General features: G+C 49.5%; 1 protein-coding gene across 4 annotated transcripts in view; it reads right to left on the reverse strand.

The window, feature by feature from the left end:
* The window catches only part of SLC24A3 (solute carrier family 24 member 3), a 466,771-nt gene that overhangs the window by 394,297 nt on the left and 47,469 nt on the right, over positions 1-25,005 (reverse strand). For all 4 annotated transcript variants that reach the window (XR_009703089.1, XM_061207778.1, XM_061207777.1 and 1 more), the window contains exon 2: positions 6,563-6,691. Coding sequence is in view for 3 of the 4 variants with exons in the window: in XM_061207778.1 (XP_061063761.1) it covers positions 6,563-6,691 (129 nt within the window). In the remaining variant the exon portion in view is untranslated. The remainder of the gene's footprint in view (positions 1-6,562; positions 6,692-25,005) is intronic.

Raw genomic sequence — 25,005 nt, forward strand, 5'->3', positions numbered from 1 at the left:
TATTAAAATTAACTTCACCTGTTTCTTTTCAAGTATTGAATGTAGCTACTAGGAATTTTAAAATTACATCTGTAGCTTGCATTATATTTCTATAGGACTGTGTTCCTCTAGATCATGCAAAGGTCAGATATTCTAGATAATTATTTTGACATGCATTGATTATCCATGGGGGACAGATGGGGGTCATTTATGCCCTCTGGGTCTCATTTTTTTCATGCAAAAGGGGAGAGGTTTGGACCTTTAGTGCTCTGTAGATTGGTCATGCCCAGCCCCGTGGTATTAAACCAGCTGACCCTGATGTTACGGTTTAAACTCAAGAACAGCAGGATCCAAACCCTCCTTTTGGTCACAGCCTGTACCTGGACCAGCCTGCGCGTGCTTGCCACTCCAAGCCTGGCCTCCAGGTTCTGTTCATGGCCCGCACCTACCCTTGGACTCACCCCGTATTGCTTCTCTCATCCCTACCTCTGACTTTTCTCCTCTAGGACAGCTCACATGTGACTCTTAGATTGTGTGGTTTCTGGCCACTCCAGTAAACAACCACCTGATCCAGTAAACATTCCTGCACAGCCCCGTGGGGCGAGTGCCCACCAGCCTCTCTGTCCTGCAGCAAAGGCTCAGGGTGGCTTCCCCATCCCCAGAGACCTCAAACCCTACAAGCCAGGCAGAGGGAGGGAGCCGAGCACTTTATCAGAAGAAAATGAAAACAGAAACACTTACCGATCTCGAAAACAAACTTATGGTTACCAAAGGGGAAACATGGGGGGAGGGATAAATCAGGAGTTTGGGGTTAACATACACACACTACTAAATATAAAATAGATAACCAAAAAGGATCTACTCTATAGCACAGGGAACTATACTCAATATTCTGTGATAACCTATATAAGAATCTGAAAAAGAATGAATATATGTATAAGTGAATCACTTTGCTGTACACCTGAAACTAACACAATGTTGTAAATCAACTATACTCCAATAAAATTTTTAAAAAAAGAAAGAAAGAAAATACAGTGATCTCAGAGCGAAGCCCATGCCAAAGGCTATCATTTTAAATAGCTTCCTTCTTCCCAAGTTTCTTTGAAAAAGGCACTCTGAGGAAAAGCTCATTTCCTTAAAATATCAAAGAACTAAAAACCAAAAGATGATAGATTTTTTTTCTGGAAACAGACTGCAAAGCATAGAAAGAAAATTCTGCAAAGTGTACCAATAAATATTCCCAAGAATCCATCTCTGCTACAATTGTGTACCACCCTCAATATTACATTTAGCTAACTTAATTTTCCATGGATCGAATTTATTCAAAGTTGAATTTCTCATAATAGGTCATCTGAGTAAACAGTTTCAAGTGTTATTTGCCAAAAGACAATGTTTCCAGGCTTGAGATGAAATCGCAGTGTCAGGCTAAGAAAACAACCTTAAAAATTCACAGAGGGCTGGAACGATGGCAGAAAAATTAGAGCCTGGAACTCAGTCTTTTTCATACGGATCTAGAGGAAAAACTTACAAATTTTCACCAAAACCATGTCTTGGAGGAGCAAGGGAAGAATGCCATTAAAAAAAAAAAAATCCAAAAAAACACGTCTTTTTTTTTTTTTTTTAAACATCTTTATTGGAGTATAATTGCTTTACAATGGTGTGTTAGCTTCTGCTTTATAAAAAAAGTGAATCAGTTATGCATATACATATGTCCCCATATCTCCTCCCTCTTGCATCTCCCTCCCACCGTCCCTATGCCACCCCTCTAGGTGGTCACAAAGCACTGAGCTGATCTCCCTGTGCTATGGGGCTGTTTCCGACTAGCTATCTATTTTACATTTGATAGTGTATGTATGTCCATGCCACTCTCTCACTTTGTCCCAGCTTACCCTTCCCCCTCCCTGTGTCCTCAAGTCCATTCTCTACATCTGTGTCTTTATTCCTGTACTGCCCCTAGGTTCTTCAGAGCCATTTATTTATTTTTTTAGATTCCATACATATGTGTTAGCATACGGTATTTGTTTTTCTCTTTCTGACTTATTTCACTCTGTATGACAGACTCTAGGTCCATCCACCTCACTACAAATAACTCAGTTTCGTTTCTTTTTATGGCTGAGTAATGGAACCCTCTTGCACTGTTGGTAGGAATGTAAATTGATACAGCCACTATGGAGAACAGTGTGGAGGTTCCTTCAAAAACTAAAAATAGAACTACCCTATGACCCAGCAATCCCACTACTGGACATATACCCTGAGAAAACCATAATTCAAAAAAAGTCATGTACCACAATGTTCACTGCAGCTCTATTTACAATAGCCAGGACATGGAAGCAACCTAAGTGTCCATCGACAGATGAATGGATAAAGAAGATGTGGCACATATATACCATGGAATATTTCTCAGCCAACATGTCTTTAAAGTGGCAGCTGTCATGTGAAGAGTGAGCCATCTCAAGGTTGCCACACCCACCAAAGACAGAACTGCCACTGAATAATGCCCCTGCCCCGCAGGGCTCCTGGTTATCAGAGAGAGGGAGAGGGAGATGGAGATGGGGAGGGAGAGGGAGAAGAGCGGGGAGAAGGAGATGGAGGGGGAGGGGGAGGGAGAGGAAAATGGATGGGGGAGAAGGATAAAAGGAGGGTGGACAGTAGGACATGGGATTCTGGGAACGCAAGGAAGTAATTTACTAAGGGAAGTGGAGCTGGGCGTCTTGGGGGGTGGAAGATTTTGTGAATTCCTATTCTTGAAATCGCTTGAAACAATTGCAGTTGTGCAACGGAAGGGACAGATGGGATAAAGCAGTCCCAGGTCTGTTTCCCAGGTGAGGAAATGAACGTCTGCGAAGCAAGCCAGCCCCATCCCCCAACCGTTCTCAGGACCAGAACACAGGTCACCCTATCGCCAGCCTCCGAATCAACCTCACTCACACCCACGGCATCTCCAGCCAGGGGTTCCGAGAACACAGCCCGAGAAGCCCTGTGACGTCAGAGCAGCACTAGGCACACTTTACAACAAGAGCCAAATTATCTCCCATCTGTGACCCTGACACGGTTGCTCCCACGGCCAGCCTGGCCCCCAAACGCTCAGGTCCCCCGTGTAAGCGCCCAGCCCTCGGCACAGACAGAGCCCTGACACCACCCCTGTGAGCGCGCCCCGCTCGGCGACACCGTCACAAACAGGAAGGAGGCTGGTCCAGATGGTTCGCCTCCCAGCCCCACACAGGAGACCCTGGGAGCAGAACCCCACGCCGCCCCAGTACGGGTAACACCCACCACGGACAGGGCGCTCCAGCCCCTTCAGGGCAGCTGGGCATCGTTTTCTGGCCGGGCCTTGGCTCACGCCAGCTTGGTCCCCTCATCCTCCAGTGGGTTGGGGGTAGAGAAGATGAATACCCTTGTGTTTCAATTCAAAATCAGGATCTTCTGAGTGCTCTCAACTTTCTTCATAAAAGATCTGTTCAGTCAAGGGTAAGGAGCAGACTTCTGACAGCTTTCTGGAAAGAGCACCGAGGCAACTGGGTGACAATGGTTTGATGACGTTCTTTTTTTTTTTTTTGGCCTCATCGCGCGGCATGTGGGATCTTAGCTCCCCCACCAGGGATCGAACCCGCACCCCCTGCACCGGAAGGCGGAGTCTTAACCACTGGACCACCGGGGAAGTCCCGATGACCTGATGACATTCTTATAGAAACAGAGGGCTCCTCAGAGGCACTGAGCTCAACAACACGGGGAGATCTTCTGTTACAAGATGGTGCTTGAGCCTCTCCACCCAGCGGGCCACTGCTCGGGCCTGGGCCGCCTGAGGACTGACCCAGACAGGCCACATCTGCCCATCCCCGAGACAAGGGGCTGGAAAATGTATTTAGTTCCTTGATGCTCCTGTGATGGAGGGATGGGTGCCCCCAGCAGACAGTGGGAAATTTGGGAGTGAGGTCCCACTGTGGACCCTCCATCCGCAGCACCAAGCTGGGTACACACGCCTGATGACGTCACTCCCAACCCTCACAGTAGCCGCGGAAGGTCGGAATGATCACCTCCATCTCACAGAGAAGCACACAGAGGCTCAGAGAGTCTGACTATCTTGCCCTCAGCTTCTCAGCCAAGATTCAAACCCAGGTGAGTGTGACCCCAAGACCCAGGTAAGAGACGGGCTCTCGGATTTACATATCCACTCTCTGCCCTCAAGATGTTTGCAACTGAGCTGGAAAGACAGGAGATACGTCCAAAGACAAATGGACATTGAAGACCAGCCTGTCCAATGGACCTTTCTGCGATGGCGGAAATGTTCTATGTTCTGTGCTGTCCAGGAACCACACACAGCCACTGGCTATTTGATGTGTGGCTAGGGCAACGGAGAATCTGAATTTTTAATTGTATTTCATTTAAATTAATTTGAACTTAAGGGGCCGCTGAATGTCCATATCGGACAGTGTAGTTAGAGATATTTTATACCAAAAACATTCAGAAAACAGAACGGTCATAGCAGGCTTCATGCAGGACAGAGGCTCCAGGCAGGCCCCTGATGTGCTAGGATTTGAACAGGACCCTTGTTTCAGGCATGATCGTCTTCCCTGTAGAATCTGGTTTGGAGTCAAGGACCCCAGAAATCAAGCCCAGTGCCCGTGGTCGTGGTCCACAGGTGAGGAAAGCAAGGATGCTCCTCCTGCGTCCTTGTTCTTCTTGGACCTGCCTTACGCGGCAGCACGACGAGCTCTTGTTCGCCCCCCGCCATTGTCCTTCTAGAGGCTTTCCTCTCCTCCTTGCCCTGTGCCCTCCCTGCCAACACCAGCAGGTGCTGGGCTCGAGCTCTCTTTAGAAACCTGGACATCTTCTGTTCTACTTGTGAGCTGAGTCATTCCTCTCTTGCGATGGCTTTCACGTGCTTTATTCTTTTACACCTGTCACTCTGAGAATGGCATGTCTTGAAACAGTAAGCAGCACCACTCACAGAGAGACAGCTCCACCTCCCCAACACACAATCCCAGCTACAGGAAACAGAAGCCCTCCATCACCACTGGCCCTGCGCAGTGCTGGACCCCAATCCCGAGAGCGGGGCACTGTATCTGTCTGACTCCATTCTTTCCCATACGAAGGTACACCCAAGGCAATGGCTGGGGCCCCTAGTACTGAATCTCCTGTCTCTGACATCCCAGTCACCGCCTGCCTACTAGTTGCAGAGATGTTGACAAATCTTCGGCTGTAAGACCAGATCAGCAAACAGGGTTCCCAGCACAGCAATGACCTGCCCTTCAGGCCAGGCCCCTGCATGCCCAGCTCTCAGAAGACACGTGGCTCTGTCTGCACAGTGGGGCACTTGAAACCTCTGTCCCCAGTTTTCATTTCTAGCTCACGCAGCTGCCACATGCTTCACTCACTTCCGAGAGTATTCCTTCTAAGCATTAATAACAGCCACAGGAACCCTTAAATTCTCTAGCTTAAGGGATATAGATCATGTAAGGTTGTAGGTTGTTTTTTGGCCGGGAGGGGGTAATCTATTTTTAGTTCTTCCAGCTGTGGGAAAGGGAACCTCTATCTACCTTCCCAAAAAAGCGCAGACACACAATTTCACCTTCTGTACTCCGAGGACTAAGGCTCTTTGGGCTGCAATGAAGATGGCGTATGTCCTTCTAAGATGACACTCAAAACGAGGCCGGCCTTTGCATGTGGGATCACTGTGTGGTCGAGCTCACCACACACTTGAGACCCAATACCCCGCCAGGCAGGGAAGGAAGACCCCCCCAAGATCTGAGAACTCCATGTCAGGGTTGACAAAGTGGCCACAGGCCTGGTGTATCCCACAGCTCGTGAGCTAAGAATGGTTTTTAAATTTTTAAAGGATTATAAAAATCTTTTAAAATATACTATAGACACAGTAACGAGTCTGCAAAGCCTAAAATATTGCTGTCTAGCCCTTTCCGGGACAAGGTTGCTGACCTCGGGTCTAAAGGAGCAGGACCTCAGCCGTCCAGAGGGTACCTGCCGTTTCCTGAGATGTGGCTGAGCTGAGTCCTTACCATTCCAAGTCCTCTTCATCCCCCTATGTTAGTTTTCCCTTTAAGTTCAGAAACATCAGACATAAAATGTTCTGAGGAAAGGCACAATAGCTATCAAACATAATAGCTGATAAACAAACATTCACTTCTTCCAAGGAGCTCAACATCACAGGTGAGCATCTGGTTCAACACCTGTGCCTTTACTGTGACAGAAACAAGGCTCCCGATTAACAACCAGCCAGAGAGGATTCCAGGGATCAAAGCGAAGACGCCACAGCACGTCCTCACCCATCCTGCTCCTGACTCAGTGTCCCTCTGGGTAGCACCAGCATCCACATTTGATACCGGTATTTTGACTCACCTTCTCCCCCACTGTCCGAGGGAAAGAAAACAGAGGCAGAAACACACTTGAATTGTCCCCTGGGATCTTGCCTTTGAGTTTCTTAGACACCTGTCCCTAAATATCCTCAGAGTCTCTCTGGATTAGAACTCAAAGGAAAAACACAGCATCCGGCCCTTCCTGGGCTTCCACCAGAGAGAACGGCAGCCCAGCCCGCAGCGCGAAGCCCCCAGTGCAGCCGCCGTCTTACCTGGTTCAGTGCAGTTCTTGCTGCTCCGCGGCCCTGCATCTTCTGAAGTCAGCGAGTCATTCACCTGCATTAACTTCCTCCCCACGGTCCACTGTCTGTCTTGCCCGATGAGGTCCATGAAGTCAAGGTCTGGGGAGAAAGAGATCATAGCCACGCATCACTAAGAGCTGGGTGTCACCTTTCCCCAGGCTGGGTGCCCAGCGCCTTCAGCCATCAGCACTCAGTCTTGCCGACACCCCTTAGACCTCTCACCACCGTCGCTCACCATCCTGCCCCTAGCTCCCAAGGGCTTCCTCGGCTCCTGGATCCTACTGGGTCCCACAGCGGCAGCCCTCAGCCAACGGCTGGGAGGGGGCGGTGTATAAACACCTCACGCTCCAGTGGGATGACTCTGAAATGTGTGTTCTACACTGGAATCCAGTTTTCTCCACTGGGATGACTCTCCAGGTGTCTAAAAGGTGACTTTCTTGATAAAACACACTTTATTGGCCGCTGTCCTTCCCTGTCTTAATTCCCTGCACCCAATAACATGCTGAGAAATGTTGAACAACCAACTCTCCAGGTGAAAAAGTCCTGGTTTTGTATCCACTGGACAATTTCCATGGTGTAAATATTCCCATCATGTCCAATTTCGAGCTACCAACGTGACCTCACTGAACGTGGACTTGGGAAAAAAGGGCATGGTTGGGTGCACTAAGTCAGGGTGACTGGCACCTACCCACCAGCATCTACTCCTTTACTGTGACCAGTACTTCCCTGAACCGCCTCCCAAATACACCACCTGCCACTGAACACCTGCTCAGGATCTGCTTCTCGGGGTCACCCAGGCTAAGACACCACAACAACACGCCCAGAGCCTGGGCCAGTGAATCCCACATAACAAGATTTCAGTAAACACGAGATGAGAGCATGAACAAGGGGAAAGTCGATCACTGAATGCGTGACTAGGGCTGAGGTCTCCGGCTGAGATGACCATGGGGATGGAAGTGCCGGGATAAAGAACAGAGACGGAAGGGCCCGTTGGGGGAGAATATGGTGGCTTCTGCTTAGGACGTGTTGGATCTGAAGTGTCTGTGGACCATCCACAGGGCAGTGTGCTGCCCGGGTAATGTGGGTGCAGACACTGCAGGGCAGACAGCTAAGCTACACAGAACATCAGGAGAATCATAAGCAAATAGGGAAGAGTATGGCATGTGTATGGATGCAGTTTCCTCAAGAGAAGGGAATGGAAGAAGAAACCATGGGAAACTCAACATTCCTTCAGAGAGCAGGTAGAGTCAAAGCATTCAGCAAAAGATCATGAAAGGAAGGAAAAGAGCAAGGGAAGTGGTGTCACAGAAGGTAAGCAGAAAGAGAACTTCAAAAAGGAAAGCGTGGCCGATGGCCTTGACCGCCATGGACAAATCATGTAAGACAAATGCAAAGAAACAACAGAGCGAGACCTCAGAGGGTCACTGGGATGTGGAAACAGCAAGCACAGATGGCTCTTTCTAGTGGCTTGGAACTCAAGAAAGATGTGACATGAGGCTTTGGCTACCTCTCGAGTGTCCAGAGTTGCTGTGGTCAGAAAATGGATCTAAGAACGAGACAAGGTTCTAATTCATGGGCCCAGCGGCCTTCACAAAAGGCCAGAGGGTGCGCCCCACCGAGCCACACCAGCACAGTGTTCTGAAATGGTCAATGAAGAGCTGAAGGTCATCATACCCTTTCCTCTATTTCCATGGGGATTTTAGTTTCCTAAATAATGTCACTTTCATTATATAATTGGAACCTCAATGACAATGCTCAGGAAAGAAAGAGGGAGCCTGGGCACTGTCTCTTTGTCCACTGCTGTCTGTCTGACACCTAATCACAGCTGGCTCAGAGTAGGTACTCAGTAAGTATGTGTCAGAGTAACCATTCCCACTTTGTGGATGGGTAAAGTAAAACTCATGGAAGTTTCTGGAAATCACAATGCTTGTAGGCATCTCACCTAAAGCCAACAGGACACACAGTAACATCCGCAGCTCACAAACTGAGGTCTTCCTCAGTCAAATGGAACCTGTTCCACATGTAAAATTATCAAGTAGCTAATTACAACTTTTACACATTAGCTAGGACAGCCCCTAGGTTTATTCTCCAAAAAATGTAGACCGTGGGGCCCAACTAGAATAAACAATAACTTAAGACTCTGAAATACAGAAACCTACATGATGGCCAGATATATATATAGCCATAACTGTGAGGACAATCCCAAAGATATTTCAAGGTCAAAGCAAGGCATTTGTGTAGTCTTGTTCACCTGAATGGTTAATTCTTAGGATTAAGAACAGTGACAAGCAGAGAAAAAAAACTGCAAAAAACTCATAAAGAAGGAATAAGGTCAGTTGCCTTAAAATTCAACAGGCAGACCTAAAATGTGAATATTATACCATATTATCATAAAGGATCTAAGAGTGTGGAGAAGGACACCCCGTTTGTCTCAGGTTGGGATTCCGCAGAAGCAGCCCCTGAGGACAAGGATTTGAGCACAGGTGGTTTACATGGGGGGGTGATCTCAGGAAGCAGCCATGGTGGGACAGGGCCGGGGAGCCAGCCATTGGAGGTGTGTTTCAAGTCCATTGCTAAAATGGGTGAACTAGCACTTGACCCCTCTGGAAATCTCTGGGGGCCAGTGTAGACATGCAACTCAGACACCTAAGGGGTGAGGGAGCTGGGGTATTTATCTACCTGTTCTTGGTCTGCCATGGGTTGAATGTAGGCTGTTCCCAGGGGACATTAATTCCCTGGCACTTCCAACCAAAGTGGGCTCTGGTACCCAGTAAAAGGCCTTAGATAATGAGACGCAGGTGCTGAAAGTTGGACGGTGCCCATGTGCACTGAAGACATGAGGACAAAGTGATGCGGGCCGGATGCCGATGGCATCTTCCAGCCTACACGAGACAAACAGATTGGCCGTTCTGCTCTTCTTGTAATCTGGGTTAAAGAAAAGTGCTCTGTGGTGCTGCAATCCTAACATTCAGGAAGATCCCAATGTGCGTTGTTTGTATAGTGGTGAGCATAGCTGCCTTCCAGGAAGATTCTAAAAATCTGCAAAGAAGCAAAAGCATCCCTTCCAGTGACTTGCAAAGTTCCTGCTTAGGCCAAATTTCCATGGTTCTGTAATTCTGAGAGAAAAGCTGATACCAATAAAGAGATATAAAAATAAAGCCAGCTATTGTAGCAGAAAATTAGAGGACTTTTTTACATGATGATTCAATAGCTTCAGGAATTAGAGACCATTAAGGCAGCGCCTCTGGATTCCAAAACCTACAAACTTTTATCTCAAAAAAATATATATGACCACTGACCACTGATATACAGATGTGGAGACCAGAATCTGAGAAAATGAGAATGATGAAAGCAAAGCATTGCGTTTACTCACTTCTCACTGAGGACCACGTGTGACGATATTACACCCCATTCTCTTTGTCCTCACAAAACTGCTGGTGAGGGACTTCCCTGGTGGAGCAGTGGTTAAGAATCCACCTGCCAATGCAGGGGACACAGGTTCGAGCCCTGGTCCAGGAAGATCCCACATGCTGCGGAGCAACTAGGCCCGTGCGCCACAACTACTGAGCCTGTGCTCTAAAGACCATGAGCCACAACTACTGAGCCTGCATGTCACAACTACTGAGGCCCATGCGCCTAAAGCCGGTGCTCCACAACAGAGGCCACCACAATGAGAAGCCCGAGCACCGCAACGAAGAGTAGCCCCCGCTTGCCGCAACTAGAGAAAGCCCGCGCAAAGCAATGAAGACCCAACGCAGCCAAAAAAAAAAAAAAAGTCAAAAAACCCCCCAAAACTGCTGGTAAGGTAGGAAAGGGCAGTTGGTTCTCGGGTCAACTTACCTTTGGAGTAAATAAGTCAGAATAGAAGTGATCTGCCTAAACTCAGAACCCACCCATGGCCACATCCACTGCCAGTTAATAATCATCATGATAGCCATTTATTGAGTGTCTATTATGTGCAAAGAACTTGCCACTCTTCGCCATGTTTCATCTTAACATCTTATTTTGAACTATTAACTCCACTTGCAAATAAGGAAACCGAAGCACAAAGAGGTTAAAAGACTTGCCCAAGGTCACCCAGCAAGCAAAGAGCAGAATGGGGATGTGAACCCAGGTCTGGTGACCCCAAAAGCCACATTCTTGGTAGATCCCTGCAGAGGATGAAATCCATCTGGCCATATTACTCAGCTATAGCAAGACAGATCCACAATGCAGCCTGCACCTTATAATAGGTGAGGGGCGGAGACAGTCTCACTGGACCTACTTCCCCCAGAAACTATTAGGAACAGTGGCAAGTCAGGAGCATCACCCCGTGAAAGCATCACACACACAAAAGAAAACGGTCCTGAAACCTCACTGGATGCAGGACGCTTGGCTGAGCGTGGATTTCTCAGGGACTCAGCTGGCCTCTTGGTCACAACATGGAGGGTTACAGTCTTGGATTTAGGGAGGAGGAGTGGGTGGGCAGTGGGGAAGGCAGAGGGGATTGGGGGAGGCGCCCGCTGCTCTCCCCTCATCACCCCCCGCTTCCCTGGACTTCCTGGCTCGGCAGGGGCTGCTCCTCGAAGCTACACTTGAGCAACGTCAACAAAAGCCCTTGGCCCCCATCCACCGCGTGCCTGGCTCCGCCTGCCAGACCCTGGAAGTGGCGAGCTGGCCTAATTAGTCAGGGAGGGGGTGGGGGCGGTGAAGAGGGAGGCAGCGGGCTCACATGTCACATGTCACCAGCTCCGAGCAGGGCGGCAGGGGTGGGCCGTGGAGATAGCGCGGGGTGCCTGCTGGAGGGGAAGAGGTCCTCAACTTGAGACTCAAGCACATGCACTAAGGAGGGAGAGAGTGTGAGGCTGGGAGCCAAGTTTCCATTACAGAGCTGTGCCCTCGTCCTGTCCTGCTCGCTAGTGCACGCTCTCTCCCTCCCTCTCTCTCTCTCTCTCTCTGTCTCCCTGTCCCCCTCCGCCTCCCCATGACCAGGGCTTGGAAAGCCCAAGGCTTTCTGACCCCAAGAATGGATTTCCTTCGGTGCCCCACGTCCCAGCTTCACCCTAAGACTAACACGCTTTCTCCCATGTGCACCCTCATCCCACATGGGGTCCCAGGCCCAGCGGAGAGGTGGAGCTGCCACCCTCTGAGGAGGGGAGGACCCCTTTCAGATGAGGGTCTGCAGACAGGCAGGTCTGCTGCAGCAGCATCAGAATTGTGCCCCTGCCCATGTGCCCACAGCCGTCCTGCACCTTCTCAAACCGCACTACCCCCGCAGTTTCGTCCATTTCACTGATGGGGTAAAGCAGCGAGCTGGGACTCAAGCCCAGATCTGACTCCAAAGCCCAGCTGTGGGTGTCCCACCTCGTCCCAGAGCTCAGGAGCCCAGGGGAAGTGGCCTCCTGGGGTCAGCAGGCCCCCTTGAAGGGTCATGTTAACTCTCCCCTCCCCCAGATCTGGAACACAGCATTTCTTCTTGAAAACTGGGATGGAGAGAACCACCCAGAGGATCAGGGCAGCAGGTAAGGAAACTGAGTCTTGCAGAGCCTAATGCAACCCTGAGGACAGAAGGTCCAGAAAACTCAGTGAACAGAACAAGTGACAGAGCCCATGGCGGCAGGACTGGCTGCGGCCCTCAGGCCGGCTCAGGCTCAGAGTGCTCAGCAGGGCTATAAATACCCCACCCTGCAGTTTACACAGCTGTCCCCACTCTGGGCGCCCCGGGTCTTCACCCCGGGGTCAGAGGGCGGGTTTGCATCAGCCTGCAGCCCTGAGACCGCCTTCTGCAGACTCTCCAGCAAACGAGTGGGGCGCAGCTGCCCCTCCAGCGCCCTCTCCCTACGGCCACCATCCTGACCCCCCCACCCGCCGAGGTTCTCACCCTCTGTGGGTGAACGGGGGAGGAGGGCAGGGCTGGCCCTTGCTTGTGGATCTTCACACGGATTCTCCAGCTGGAGGAAAAGTGTGGCTCTGAGTGGTTCTGGGTCCTTGGAAAGGAGCACAGACTGTGGAGAGGCTGCGAGCTCTCCAAACCCGCCAGGAGAGGAAGAAGCCGGAGGCTGAACGGCCTGGGCACTGGGTCCCTCCACGGCCTCAAAGCTTCCAGAAAGACAGAGAAGGGCAGACCCAGAGAACTCGGAGCTGCGGGGAGGCCACAGACTCCATGTAAACCTCTCCTCTCTCTGCATCTACATGCCCTGCCCAGCGGGTCCCCCATCTCCTGCCCTCCGGCTGCGCCATGGCGATCACAAGCCGCAGCTCTCAGGCTGCACTTAAACCGCATCCCAGTATCGAGGCGCCGTACCTCCACTCAAGAGGAAAACCCTATGGAAGGTTGAGGTTTCTCGGTCCCTCTAATGGGAAGAGGGAACAGTAACCCCTGGCCACCTGCACACAGATACGGGCCCTTCCGCCGATGCCCGCCCTCTGCAGGGCTCCTGCACAGAGCGCAAGGTCAGCCGCAGCAAGAGCATCTCCTGGGGGCAGGAGAGAAATGCAGCACCCAGCCGCGGAGCGGGGCTCTGCAAGGAGCACAGTGGAGTCTGAGCTGCTGCTCCCAGGCCCCGGGAAACAGCTTCAAGTGTTATTTGCCAAAAGACAATGTTTCTAAGCACAAGAGGCAGAGAGAGGCTGCAGGGCGTGGGCAGAGGGTCCCTGCCCAGCACTGCTGGGGTCCCGATGGAGAACGGGAGCAGGCTGCCGGGGCTCTGGGTCATGCTGTGGACCAAGTGCTGTCCAGTCGTGTCCTGCATCCGAGGAGGCCGGTCCCATGACCTGTCCCCGTGCAAACCCTCCCACGGGAGGGAATGGGCAGCCCAAGAAGTCCTGACTGCTGCTGTGCCTCCCCTTCCCTCCTGACACCAACCCTCACAGCCCAGGCCACACACCCTCCCCAGGACACAGAGGCCGGCAGAGCCCATGACAGAGTAGCCTTGGGAACAAGGGCAGCCCAAAGCACCCAGCCCAAAGGCGAGAGTCCGAACTGGCCCCGGATGCAGGTTCTGCCATGGCTGTCGGGCAAAACAAGGCAGGTCTGGTTGTGAGACTTGGAGGCCAAGGTGGGGGAGCCCAGAGAGACCCCGGCCGCTCCCAGGGAGAACCCCTTCCTCCACTCAGCCTTCCTGACCTTCCAGGACGTCCCCTCAGCACAAGGCCCTGGAGCTACTTCTCCTTCAGAGCTCACATCACAGATGGACTCATCACTGACGGTCTCCGCTGCTCCCCCCGCCCTGAGACCCCGACCTGTCCCAGGCTCCAGGAGACCCAGGCTGTCTGGGTTATTCTCCTCCCTGCACCCCTCCCCCCGACCCCTGCCTGAAACCCGGTGGGTGTCCAACAGCCACAATGTCACAGCGCTTGCCTCAAGGTGGGGCTGGGGAGTCATTGCCCAATTCCCAGGAAAGACCCCTACATCTTCCCTCAGGGGTCATGCCCCTTGATTTGAGGCTAAGTTTAAATGCCAGGCCTGGGAATTTTAGTGGCAAACCTAAAACAGAATCCAAGTGCTCGGGGTTCCCGGACAAAACTGTATGCATTAGATAGTCTTGCTACTCAAAGTGTGGTCCCTGGACCAGCCACATCAGCCTCCCCTGGGAGCTTGTTAGAAATGTGGCATCAGACCCCCCGCGTGAGACTCTGCATTTAAACAGATGACGTGTGTGCACAGTAGGGTCCGGGCAGCTCTGCAGCCCAGTGCTGGGCTGGGTGTTTCTTTTCCCATTTGTTCACAGACATCAGTCGCTGAGCACCTTCAAGTTCCCAGGACAGCGCTCTGCTTGAGCTCTCCACCTCTAGGTCCCGTCCGCAGGGAACGGGAAGGCCCCTTGCTGAGCACAAGTCCCTGCAGGAGGCGTGCTCCGGCATCCACGGAGCTGGCTGGCCGCCCTGAGACGCTTCCTCCTGCATCTGCCTCGAAAGGCTTGAGAAGACCAGGTCCCAGCAGCCAGGTTTCAGAGCTTCCTCTTTTCCAAACAGCTCCATCTTTCTTCACTGCCCTACTAACTAAAGCAAATGGGTGTGTTCCAAGGACCCTGGGGACTGGGCTTCTGGTCTCAGGACTTCGCCATCTTGGGCATCTGGTGACTTGGGATTCTAGGGCCAGATCTGTCCCTAGCTGTGGGCTATTGGGAAGTTGAATCACTTTAACTCAGTTGCTGCATCTGAAAACTGAAAGGCCTGAATAATCTGACTACTAAAGTCCTTGAGCTTGGATTTTTTAAAAAATCTTGGGTAGCGTTGTGTACCCCAGGAGGCTGGGCTATATGACTTATTGAAGAGTGGGAAGAAAATATGAGAACCCCCACGTCTGTAACACGTGCCAATCTTATTACATATTTAATATTTATAATGCAGGCTGACAGTAGCACCACCACTGAGCCCACGTGCCAGCATGCCCCAAAATTAATGTAATAGAAGGGCACTGTCACCCAAGGTAGGTGAGGGGCCTGAAGGCAGAGCACAGGGTGGATGTGGGGCCCTCCGGGCTCACTTGCTCTCAGAGTGTCCGGCATAGGGCCCTTTACGTGTACTCAGTGGAGCAGATTTGCAGATATTATTTGAGACAGTAAAATCTTTACAACACTATTTTGAAATGAGATGGGGGCATGATCATGCCATCTTTTTCTACCATACGGATGTTCACCGACTATCTTTTGGCAAAGAATTCTTTTAAACTGTTGAACTTAAAGATGAATTACACATTTCTCTCTTACAAAAAGACAACTGCTACAAATATGCCCACCTTTTCTGAGAAGACATTGTGGCCACCAGCTAAGGATGCACCTAGCAGGTATTTTCAGAACACACACACACACCCTTCAAGGTGACATTTTAACAACCAGGTGAAAAGGCACCTACTTTCCTAAAGAAATTTGTTTTATGGAGAGAACATTTTGAAAACAAATATCAAGAAATTGTGTTACCCTCCAAAATTGACAGAAATTAGCACCTAAAACAATCATATTTTCCACCTTAAAACGTGGAAGCAGAATTATGTCACCTGATTAAAAACATTCCACACACAAAGAGTTTCAATGAGTTTTGAATCCATTTGTTAAATATACATAAATTCAACACCTTCTGAAAAGTAGCATGATTAATTGATTGAAACCAGGAAAAATGGGAAGATGTGAACAAAAGTTTTTGCATAACTGGTGGGTGAAATTGAAAAATTAATGTCTTGATTTAGTAGGTATGGTCTATGATGCTTTTCTTCCATTTGGATCTGTGTATCTTGGTGAATTATCTATTTCAGTTAGGACAGCCATTAAATGTCAATATTAAACTGAACCTTAAATGAAAATAAACAGACTTCCAACTGGCTGTTCCTCAAAGTATGGAACTAATATTTTCAAAAATGATTTAAATATATTCAATCATGTTGTCCTCAATAAAACAGTACTCACGGACCATAACAATATTAATAATTATAATATTCCAGTAAAATTGAAATGTTTTGCTCTATTAATAAAATCTTTACTTTCTTCCTCTTAACTTTATGTTTCTTGATATATAAAAGTCAGGGGTAGATCCAGGTTTTGTAGGGCCTGAAGCTTATGTAATGTTGAGGTCCCTCTTTTCTTTTATTATTTTTTAATTTTTTTTAAATTTTTTGTCTGGCCACACACCTTGTGGGATCTTAGTTCCCCGACCAGGAATTGAACCTGGGCCCTCGTCAGTGAGAGCATGGAGCCCTAACCACTGGACCACCAGGGAATTCCCTCTTTTAAACAGAAAAATTTACAAATACAAAGTTAGATACAAGGTTTAAATATGTGTATACATAATATATATTACAATATTAATTATGCACAATTTCTAAAAAAATATCCATTCTCCAATAGTTCGGAGATAGCAGCTTCAGATGACACATGGTGTTCCAACACCTGTATACGTTTCTTATTTCTTCCATTAGACTGTAAGCTGCCTGATGACACCAATTTTTTCTTATTGGCCCCCAGTACTTGCATAGAGGAGGGATTCAATAAATCTCCATCAAGAAATTAATTTTTTAAACTAAACTGGAGTGTGGTGCCTGCACCCCTCCCTGCCGACATCCGTTCTCCCCTAATTTGAATCAACCTTGGAATTTCCTTGGGGAACGACCCCTCCCCCATACCCTGTCTACCTGGTCTGAGTGGTGCATCACTCACTCATTCACTAAGGGCCTGGCCAATCAAAGCCCCACATCCTGCAGGTCATGATGATTGGTTCCCAGGTGTGCCTGTAACTGAGACAAGCCAATCAAAGCAGAGCTCCCAGGAGAGAGCCTAGCCCACTCTCTCCCAGTGAGCTTGAAACTGGAAGGAGGGCATGGATGCTGGGAGTCCAGGAATGCGGCCAGCATGCAAAGGTGAGCAGAGCCAAACCCAGAGCTTTCTTTTCTCTGCAAGGGGTTCAAGTACAGGCTGCCAGGAGTGAAGGCTGGCCCCTGATGGTGGAGATACAGAGTCTGTGCAACCCCCCCAAATACCCAGAGGCTGGCCCAGGCAAACAAGGGAAACCCTCAAATGTCACTGTGAAATTGTAGTAATGATTTAGATTGCAATGCAGCATTTGCCACGTTGGGAGGCGTCCTGGTTTGCGTTTCCTGAAAGCCAAGTCCAAAACAAAGACTTGAGCGCAAGTAGTTTATTCTGAAGGGGATCCCAGGATGAAGGAGTGAGGGCACGTGGAAAGCAAGATGGGGAAAGGGAAACAGGAGCTATAAGGGAAGTTATAAATGGAGGATGTATATGATGGCTGCTGCCATGGCAACTAGGACACCATCCCACTGGAAGCTCGGAGATGTACCCAAGATTCCTCCCAAAATTGTCCTCCAGCAGGATGAGGGCTGTGGCTCTCATCACCCCCTGACTGAGGGTAGCCCCAGGAGCATGAACTCCCCCAAATTCCAGGCTGCACTTTTGGGTGGGCCACGTCAGCTCCCACCTACCGGGAACACCCCGAGCCAGAGAGACACGTGGCCCACGCTTGAGGTAGCACCGTCACTGCAGCAGAGTCTGAACCCACACTGCCCTGCCTGCTGCAGCTGCAGCTTGAACCCGAAGGAGGGTGGAAGGGGTGTCTCGAAGGACGCCCAGTGATGCCAGCTACCGAAGGTAACCTTGGCCTCATCTTGGAAACAGTCTCTCTTGAAGCAAGTGGGAAGATGTGGTTGGTCCAGGGCCACACGTAAATTTTCTAATGATGTTTTCCTTTTCTCCCTCTTCTCTCACCATGGAACTTGACGCCAGAACTAAAATATCCTCTGGACGCTTCCCAGTGAGAGCACAGGACTAAAGAGGGGACGGGAAGTGTGGGTATCTTTTAGGTGGAGAGTCACTTGGTTCTCACATTTTCCTACTCTTCAGCACGCTGCTTGCAGCTTTCCAAGTTGGAAACTGACGCCCACCACAGGAGAGCAACAAGGCTGAGCAGAGAGAAAGGAGCATCCATGCCCCCCTGCCCCGGGTTTCCATCACGAGTCAGAGATCCACCAACAGGAAGGGGAAGACAGGGAACGACCCCACGAATGGCCAGACGGGGATGGGCTGACGCATACCACCTTCCAGGCCACCACCTGCCACCTAAGCAAGGGCAGGTTTGCTTCTGTCATTTCAGCCCGATGGCAGTACCTCCCCTGCTCTCATCCCGTGAATCCCTCCCAGTGAATTTCTATTGATTCAGGATTTGCCTAAGGAATCAGGCTTTGTTTATTTTCTAGAGCCCCAGGAAGAGCAGAAAATGATCATCAAAATTCAGTATTTGGGGCCCACCCGCTACATGCCTCCAGCCAAGGGCTCCTCATCCCACTCTGTGCGGTTTGCACCGCGCACGCCTGTCTCCCCCTCCGGCCCACTCTCTCTCCCAAAGCCTGAGAGATCCCATCCATCTCAGCCACCACCAGCCAAGGCCAGTAAGTCCTCTGTCCGGGAGCCAGAGAGAAAACGGGAAAGTGAAAGGCCTCTTCCATTGTTTCTAAAAGTGAAGGAAGCAGGGAACAAGGGAGAGGCGGTCAATAAAAAGACACACACACAAACACACACACACACACACACACACACACACCGGCTGAGAAGGGGTGATGCAACAAGGGATTCTGGGAACCAAGGGCCATATCCATCTCTTCCGGAATCGTGTACTCACACGAAGGGAGAAAGGGGAGGGAAGGAAACTGGACCCCTGGTGACATCGCTGGTCCGTTGATGACACCAACCTATCTGCAGAAACAGCCTCTAATAAATCCCCCAATGCCTTAGGCATTTTGAATTGTCTTCTGCTTTTGACAGCAAGAAGTGTCATGACTGATGTATCAGATGAAACCTTGTGTTAAGATCTAAGTATTGTCCTGAGAAACATCAGACTTCGGTTCAAATTCTGGCTCTGCAGCTTTCCAACCTTATACTGCATGAACCTCTTCCTAGAAGCTGGCCTTACACACATGTGACCTGTCCCAAATACCAGCCTACCTGGACCAAAGCTTTTTAGTAAAGGTGGTGAGCCTATCTTACACCCAATAGTTTGTACCTCCAAAAGTACAAACCACTGGGTATAAGACAGGCTCAATGATGTACTGTACAACATGGGGAAGAGAACCAATATTTTATAATAACTATAAATGGAGAGTACCTTTAATAATAGTAGAAAACCAAAATTTTTAAAAATAATAAAGGCAGTGAAAGCTCTTCACTGTCTCCCCCTTCAGGGATCCACTACTCGTCAGGTCACATCAGCATCACCCTGCGGCGTGAGTGACAGCACCTGGCATGTTCTCACACATCCCCTTGTCTCCCCCACCCACCGTCACGGCAGGCTGACAGCCCGCCCGAGTAGCCCTCAGCTCAAAACTGCAATAAAGAAGGATGGAAAAGGATGAGGATCCCAAAATAAATCCCCATCTCTCCAAGAGGATTCTCCTCCTCAGAAGAGTTCCTCGAAGCCACAAAAGGCACCTTGAACGCTGTCACTTGATTTACAAGGAGCCTGAAGCCTGTGATGAGCCCCGGGAGGGGATGGAGCCTCCCAGGTGCTTGGGAAGCCTATTCTTGCGGGGCCACCCTGCTGGGGTTTTCAATTAGAAACACTGCATCTGTGACTTGAGTTCATCCCATCCTTTCTGATGACAGGCGTGAGCTGTCACCACTGCCAGATGATCAGCAGGAAGTCACCGAGTAAGAGGTGTCGGTCCGGGCCGGGGAGGTCACCTAACTCAGGAGGGCAGAGCTCCTGGCCCCGTGTCCTCCACAGTCAGGAAGCCCAGGGCCTTGGGGCCCACAGAGTCTCCAAAGGGCTGCAGAGGGCAGCGCTCTCGTAGCTTCCACGCTTCCATCTTTTATGGGAAGCAATAAACCAGAAAATTCTCTTCTCCGGAGTCAGATGTAACAGCTCTTTCCACAAATGTCTACAGAGAATGCCCGAGCTGTAAACTGGGACATTTAAAATCTCTGGTTGTTTTTGTCTTTGCTTCAGGTTTCCTTAACCTTACAATCACTATTGCTCTTGCTATCACTATCTCTAAACACAATACAGCTGTAACTTCCGCAGCATAATGAATGGACCCCCCCCCCGTGAGCAAGGCACGCGGGGTGCCATACAGAGGTGTGCATGAACCCGGACTCAGGATGTCTGACTTCCTGCGTGGGCCCACCTCCTGCCAGGTGCCACTGGGGCCCTTGTCTTGCTTCTCAACGCTTCACACATCTTACAACAGTCTTGGGAGGTGGGTGTTCTTATTCCCACTTCCCCTGTGAGAAACCAATCCCTTGGACCCTAGGCCAGCGACTTGCCCAAGGTCCCAGTCCTGAAGTAGATCGCAGGCAGCACCCAGTCCAAGGTCAGCCTGGGGACATTCCAGGCAGGACACAGATCTTAGATGCCCTCTGGTTTTTTAGCAGCAAAGCCTGGCCTGGCACCTCGCCTGGTAGCTCCCACGCTGGGAATCCTTCCTTTCCCTTTACCTCCCTAAGCTCAGGATGCCTGGATTCCTGCCTCAGCTTCACTAAGATGCTGTTTTGTATAATCTTCCCCTTGATGTTTCCATCTGAGACATGGGAGGGACACGGCTGGTTTTATAAAAGTAAAATATGATAGGAGAATCATGATTTTACTGTGGCAAAAATAAGTAGCAAACGCTGTATAGCAGAACGTTAATGGGGAAATCTAGGTGGTGGGTATGCGAGTGTTCACTGCCCAGTTCCTTCCATGTTTCTGTATGGACGGATATTTTCATATAAAACGCTGAGGGGAAAGTAATGTTGCAGAAGGTCCCAGAGGTACGTGAATATTCATGGCATCCCCTATATAGTATCTGAGCGTGATAAGAAGAAAGATTATTGCAACGTGGCCAAGATCCATGTGTACAGGGAACCCCTCCAGAGGGGGCCGGCCAGGGGCCACTGCGTGGTCCAACACCTCGGCTGGGGTACTGCGGCTCAGCCATGCTCTACTTCCAAGACCGTATCCACTACGCCTAAAAGGCCCTGGGTGCCGTGGTACCCACACCGTGGCCGAGTGCATCACAAACACCCATCGTTGAGAAGAGAGTCTCAAGGCAGCGTCCCTTCCGGAACCAGTACACGTGGATGCCAGAGCCTCCGCCCCTGCCACATGAGGCAAGACATCCCAGCTCCTCGTCATCTCCCAAGCCCCACACTTGTTTCACTTCCTCTTCCAGAACCTCGGCCGGACTTATCTTCTCATCAGAGGAGTCTGGAGGGCTTCCCTTCAGTAGCAAAGCTGTATCAGCAAAGTGTCCTCTCTTGGGAGAGCCAGGAAATGACTCGGCTCAGAGGCCAACTGTCTTTGAACAGCTCTATTTCCAAGCCCTCCTCTGGATATCACCCTGACAGGAGAACGTACCTGACTCTAATTCAATTGTGAAACAGGCCCTATCCCTGTGCGGATGCTAAAATGGAAATCTAGAGGAACGGCATGTTCCTTTGGTGAATTACTGCCAGGACGAGATAGGACCTCAACGTTAGTCACTCAGCATCCCACAGACCACCCAAGCCTTTAGAGAATTTTCTGCTCCTGTGCTTTATCCCCCTGTGCAAGCTCCAGGCCTGCTTATTCTTTTCTGGAGGTCTCTGGAAAGCTCAGACTTAGTGGAAAAGCTACAGGAAACCGTTCACCCTCCTATCTTCCTCATCATGACTGTTTCAATTACTCTTTCTCTGTGAATTCAATTAATTCAAAAGAAGCCCAGGAACTAAAGAAGTTTCCTCTTGCCTTGTTCCCTAAAGAAATGTTAAAAGTGGTTTTTACAGAAGGACTTCACTTCCCCACGCCCCTGCCCAAACTTTGAAAGGGGCGAGAAGAGATCACGGTGCAGGAAGCAGCCCATCAAAGGACACGGGGTGACGGCTGGTGGGAGCAGGTGGCACAGGGGTGCCAGTCTCCAGGACCTCAAAACTGTGAACACTGGCATCCCTTGTTGAAATGAAAACAGGTACAAAAAGAGGTAAAGGAGTTTCAGCACTCCCAACAGGGACCTACCCTGGTGCAGAGGCTGCAGAATGCAGGGCGGACAGGGCCTGTGGCCGCAGGGCTCAGAGACTCTTCCAGTCTTAAAGAGGTCATTGAATGAGCAAAGGGGCAAGGCCCAGCTCACAGGGGACAGGGGAAATACAGGCCGTGTACAGGGGCTTTTTTGCACTGATACTTCCCAGTTCTCGCAGGAGCCAGGTCTTTCCACGAAGCGCTATAACTCTGACTTCTGAATTTCCCAGCACCCAGCAAAAGGCAGGAGAGAGAATGGGCCTTCAGTAAATCATTCCTAGAGGAAAAAGACACTTCCCAAGATCATCTTCAGCCCTCCTTGGAGGTGAGATTGGAGGTCAAGTTTCGGGCTTTGACAATGAGCCTTTTAGGGGATAGAGAACACTCTAGTGGTCTCCGGCTGGGCCGTAAGGACGTGAGGAAGCCAGGCACACGGGCTCAGCCAGGCAACTGTTAAGCCCTTTCGCCAACCAGAGATTTACTGCCTGTTCCTCTGGGCAGTGGCGGTCCCAGAGTCAATTTTCCAAGAGGAGGATCGATTGAGGAAACCATTGTTGAGGCTCAGACAGTAAATTTTTTTAAACAGCCCTGTCCACAGTCACAGATGGCTCTGGAAAGCTAATGGGGGCAGGAGAAAGTGATAGCCCGGCTCTCTGGCTCACCTTACGTGACTCTGCGTCTCCTTCCAGGATTTCTCTCTAAAAACCTATTTTTGCAAATGGTTTTAAAAAAAGACCCAAATGAACTTTTTTTTCAAGTTGGGTTTTAGCCATGGTACTAGATGAGTCATCAGAAGTCCAAACCTGGGAGGGTTTCGTGGAAGAATATAATTTTGGAACTAGGAAGGTCCTTTGAGAATGTGAGTGCAGTGCAGTCCAACAGAAATACACTGCAGGCCACGTATGCAATTTAACATTTTCTCACAGACACATTAAAAAAGTAAAGCGCAACAGGTGAAATTAATTTTGATCATATGTTTCACTTAACCTGATATATCCAAAATATTATCATTTCGCCATGCAATAAGTATAAAAACTATTTCATCACCTTTATTGAGATATAACTTACATACCATAAAATTCACCCACTTAAAGTGTACAGTGAAATGGTTTTCCATATGTTTACAGAGCTGTGCAACCATCAACATAATCTAATTTTTGAATATTTTCATCACCCCGAAGACACACATTAGCAGTCACTCTCCATTGCCCCCTTGCCCACTAGGCAACCACTAATCTATAATCTGTCTCTATGGATTTGCCTCTTCTGGACATTTCATATCATTGGGATAACACACTATGCGGTCTTTGGGGACTGGCTTTTTTTTTTTTTAATTTATTTTTGGCTGTGTTGGGTCTTTGCTGCTGCGCGTGGGCTTTCTCTAGCTGCGGCGAGTGGAGGCTACTCTTCGTTGCGGTGCACGGGCTTCTCATTGCAGTGGCTTCTCTTGTTGCGGAGCACGGGCTCTAGGCGCGTGGGCTCGGTAGCTGTGGCTCACGGGCTCTAGAGTGCAGCCTCAGTAGTTGAGGTGCATGGGCTTAGTTGCTCAGTGGCATGTGGGATCCTCCCGGACCAGGGCTCGAACCCGTGACCCCTGCATTGGCAGGCAGATTCCTAACCAGTGCGCCACCAGGGAAGTCCAGGGACTGGCTTTTTTGATTTAATGTTTTCAAGGTTCATCCATGTTGAAGCAGTATCAGTGCTTCATTCCTTTTAATGACTGAATAATGTCCCATTGTGTGGATAAAAATTATCAATGAATCGTTTTACACTCTCTTTTTGTACCAAACCTTCAAAAGCCACTGTGTCTTGTACACGTGGCACACAGCTGAACTGCTCAGTGGCCACATGTGGCTCACGGCTCCAATATTATTGCAGATCCTGTCATCTTTCTTTAGAAAATTAAATAAAACCCTGGAAGGACAATTACTTGTCCAAGGCCACATGCTGGTCAGTGGCTACATCTCAGTGTGAACCCCAGTGCTGGGCCCATCTGACGGCACCATGCTTTTTCTCCTCACCTACGCACTGGGCCACGTAGAGAGGATAAAGATGAAAAGGAACAGGCTAGACAGACATCCACGGAGGTCCACTCTCCCTCCTCAACAACACTCCCAACCTGGTTGGCCATCATTCTGTTTCAACCAGGGCACAGGCCCAGTGGGGCAAGGGTGGGGTACCACCCACAGTCACCCTAAAGAAAGCACCTCTCCACCATCTGGACCAGCTGACTCCCAGCAGAAGTAGCTGCTGAAAGGCAACAAAGGTTAAAGTGATGGGTCACCATGAATAAACCACTCACCTTCCCTGAGACCCTATGACAGAGGGATGATACACACATCCCCTACTTTATGGGGTGCTCATGAGAGGAGATACATACACACCAGGAGGAGAGTCTGTTGGGTTAAGGAGAGTGGGTGAACTTCCACCCCTTAGAAATAATGTTGCCCGTGGATCCCCACCCAGTGAATCAAAGGCATTCACTACTGATGGGAAAGAGCAGATGCATTCTTTCTTCTGTAGATGCACAGTAATAATAATTAATAGCAAATACTTCTATGGCAGTTATTATGCATGAGATAGTCTTCTAAGCAGTTTATATACAGCAGCTTTCATTCTCACAACCCTTTGTGGGAGGTTTTTTTTTTTTTAAGTATAGTTGATTTACAATATTACATTAGTGTCAGGTGTACAACACAGTGATTCAATATTTTTATAGATTATACTCCATTTAAAGTTACTACAAAATATTAGCTGTGTTCCCTGTGCTGTACAATATAACCTTGTAGCTTATTTATTTTAGACATAGTAGCCTGTACCTCTTAATCCCCTACCCCTATATTGCCCCTCCCCACTTCCCTCTCCTCACTGGTAACCACTAGTTTGTTCTCTATATCTGTGAATCTATTTCTGTTTTGTTATAGTCATGCATTTGTGTTAGTTTTTAGATTCCACAT

The sequence above is a fragment of the Eubalaena glacialis genome, chromosome 13, assembly GCF_028564815.1.
Source record: "Eubalaena glacialis isolate mEubGla1 chromosome 13, mEubGla1.1.hap2.+ XY, whole genome shotgun sequence".
NCBI classification, from domain to species: domain Eukaryota; kingdom Metazoa; phylum Chordata; class Mammalia; order Artiodactyla; family Balaenidae; genus Eubalaena; species Eubalaena glacialis.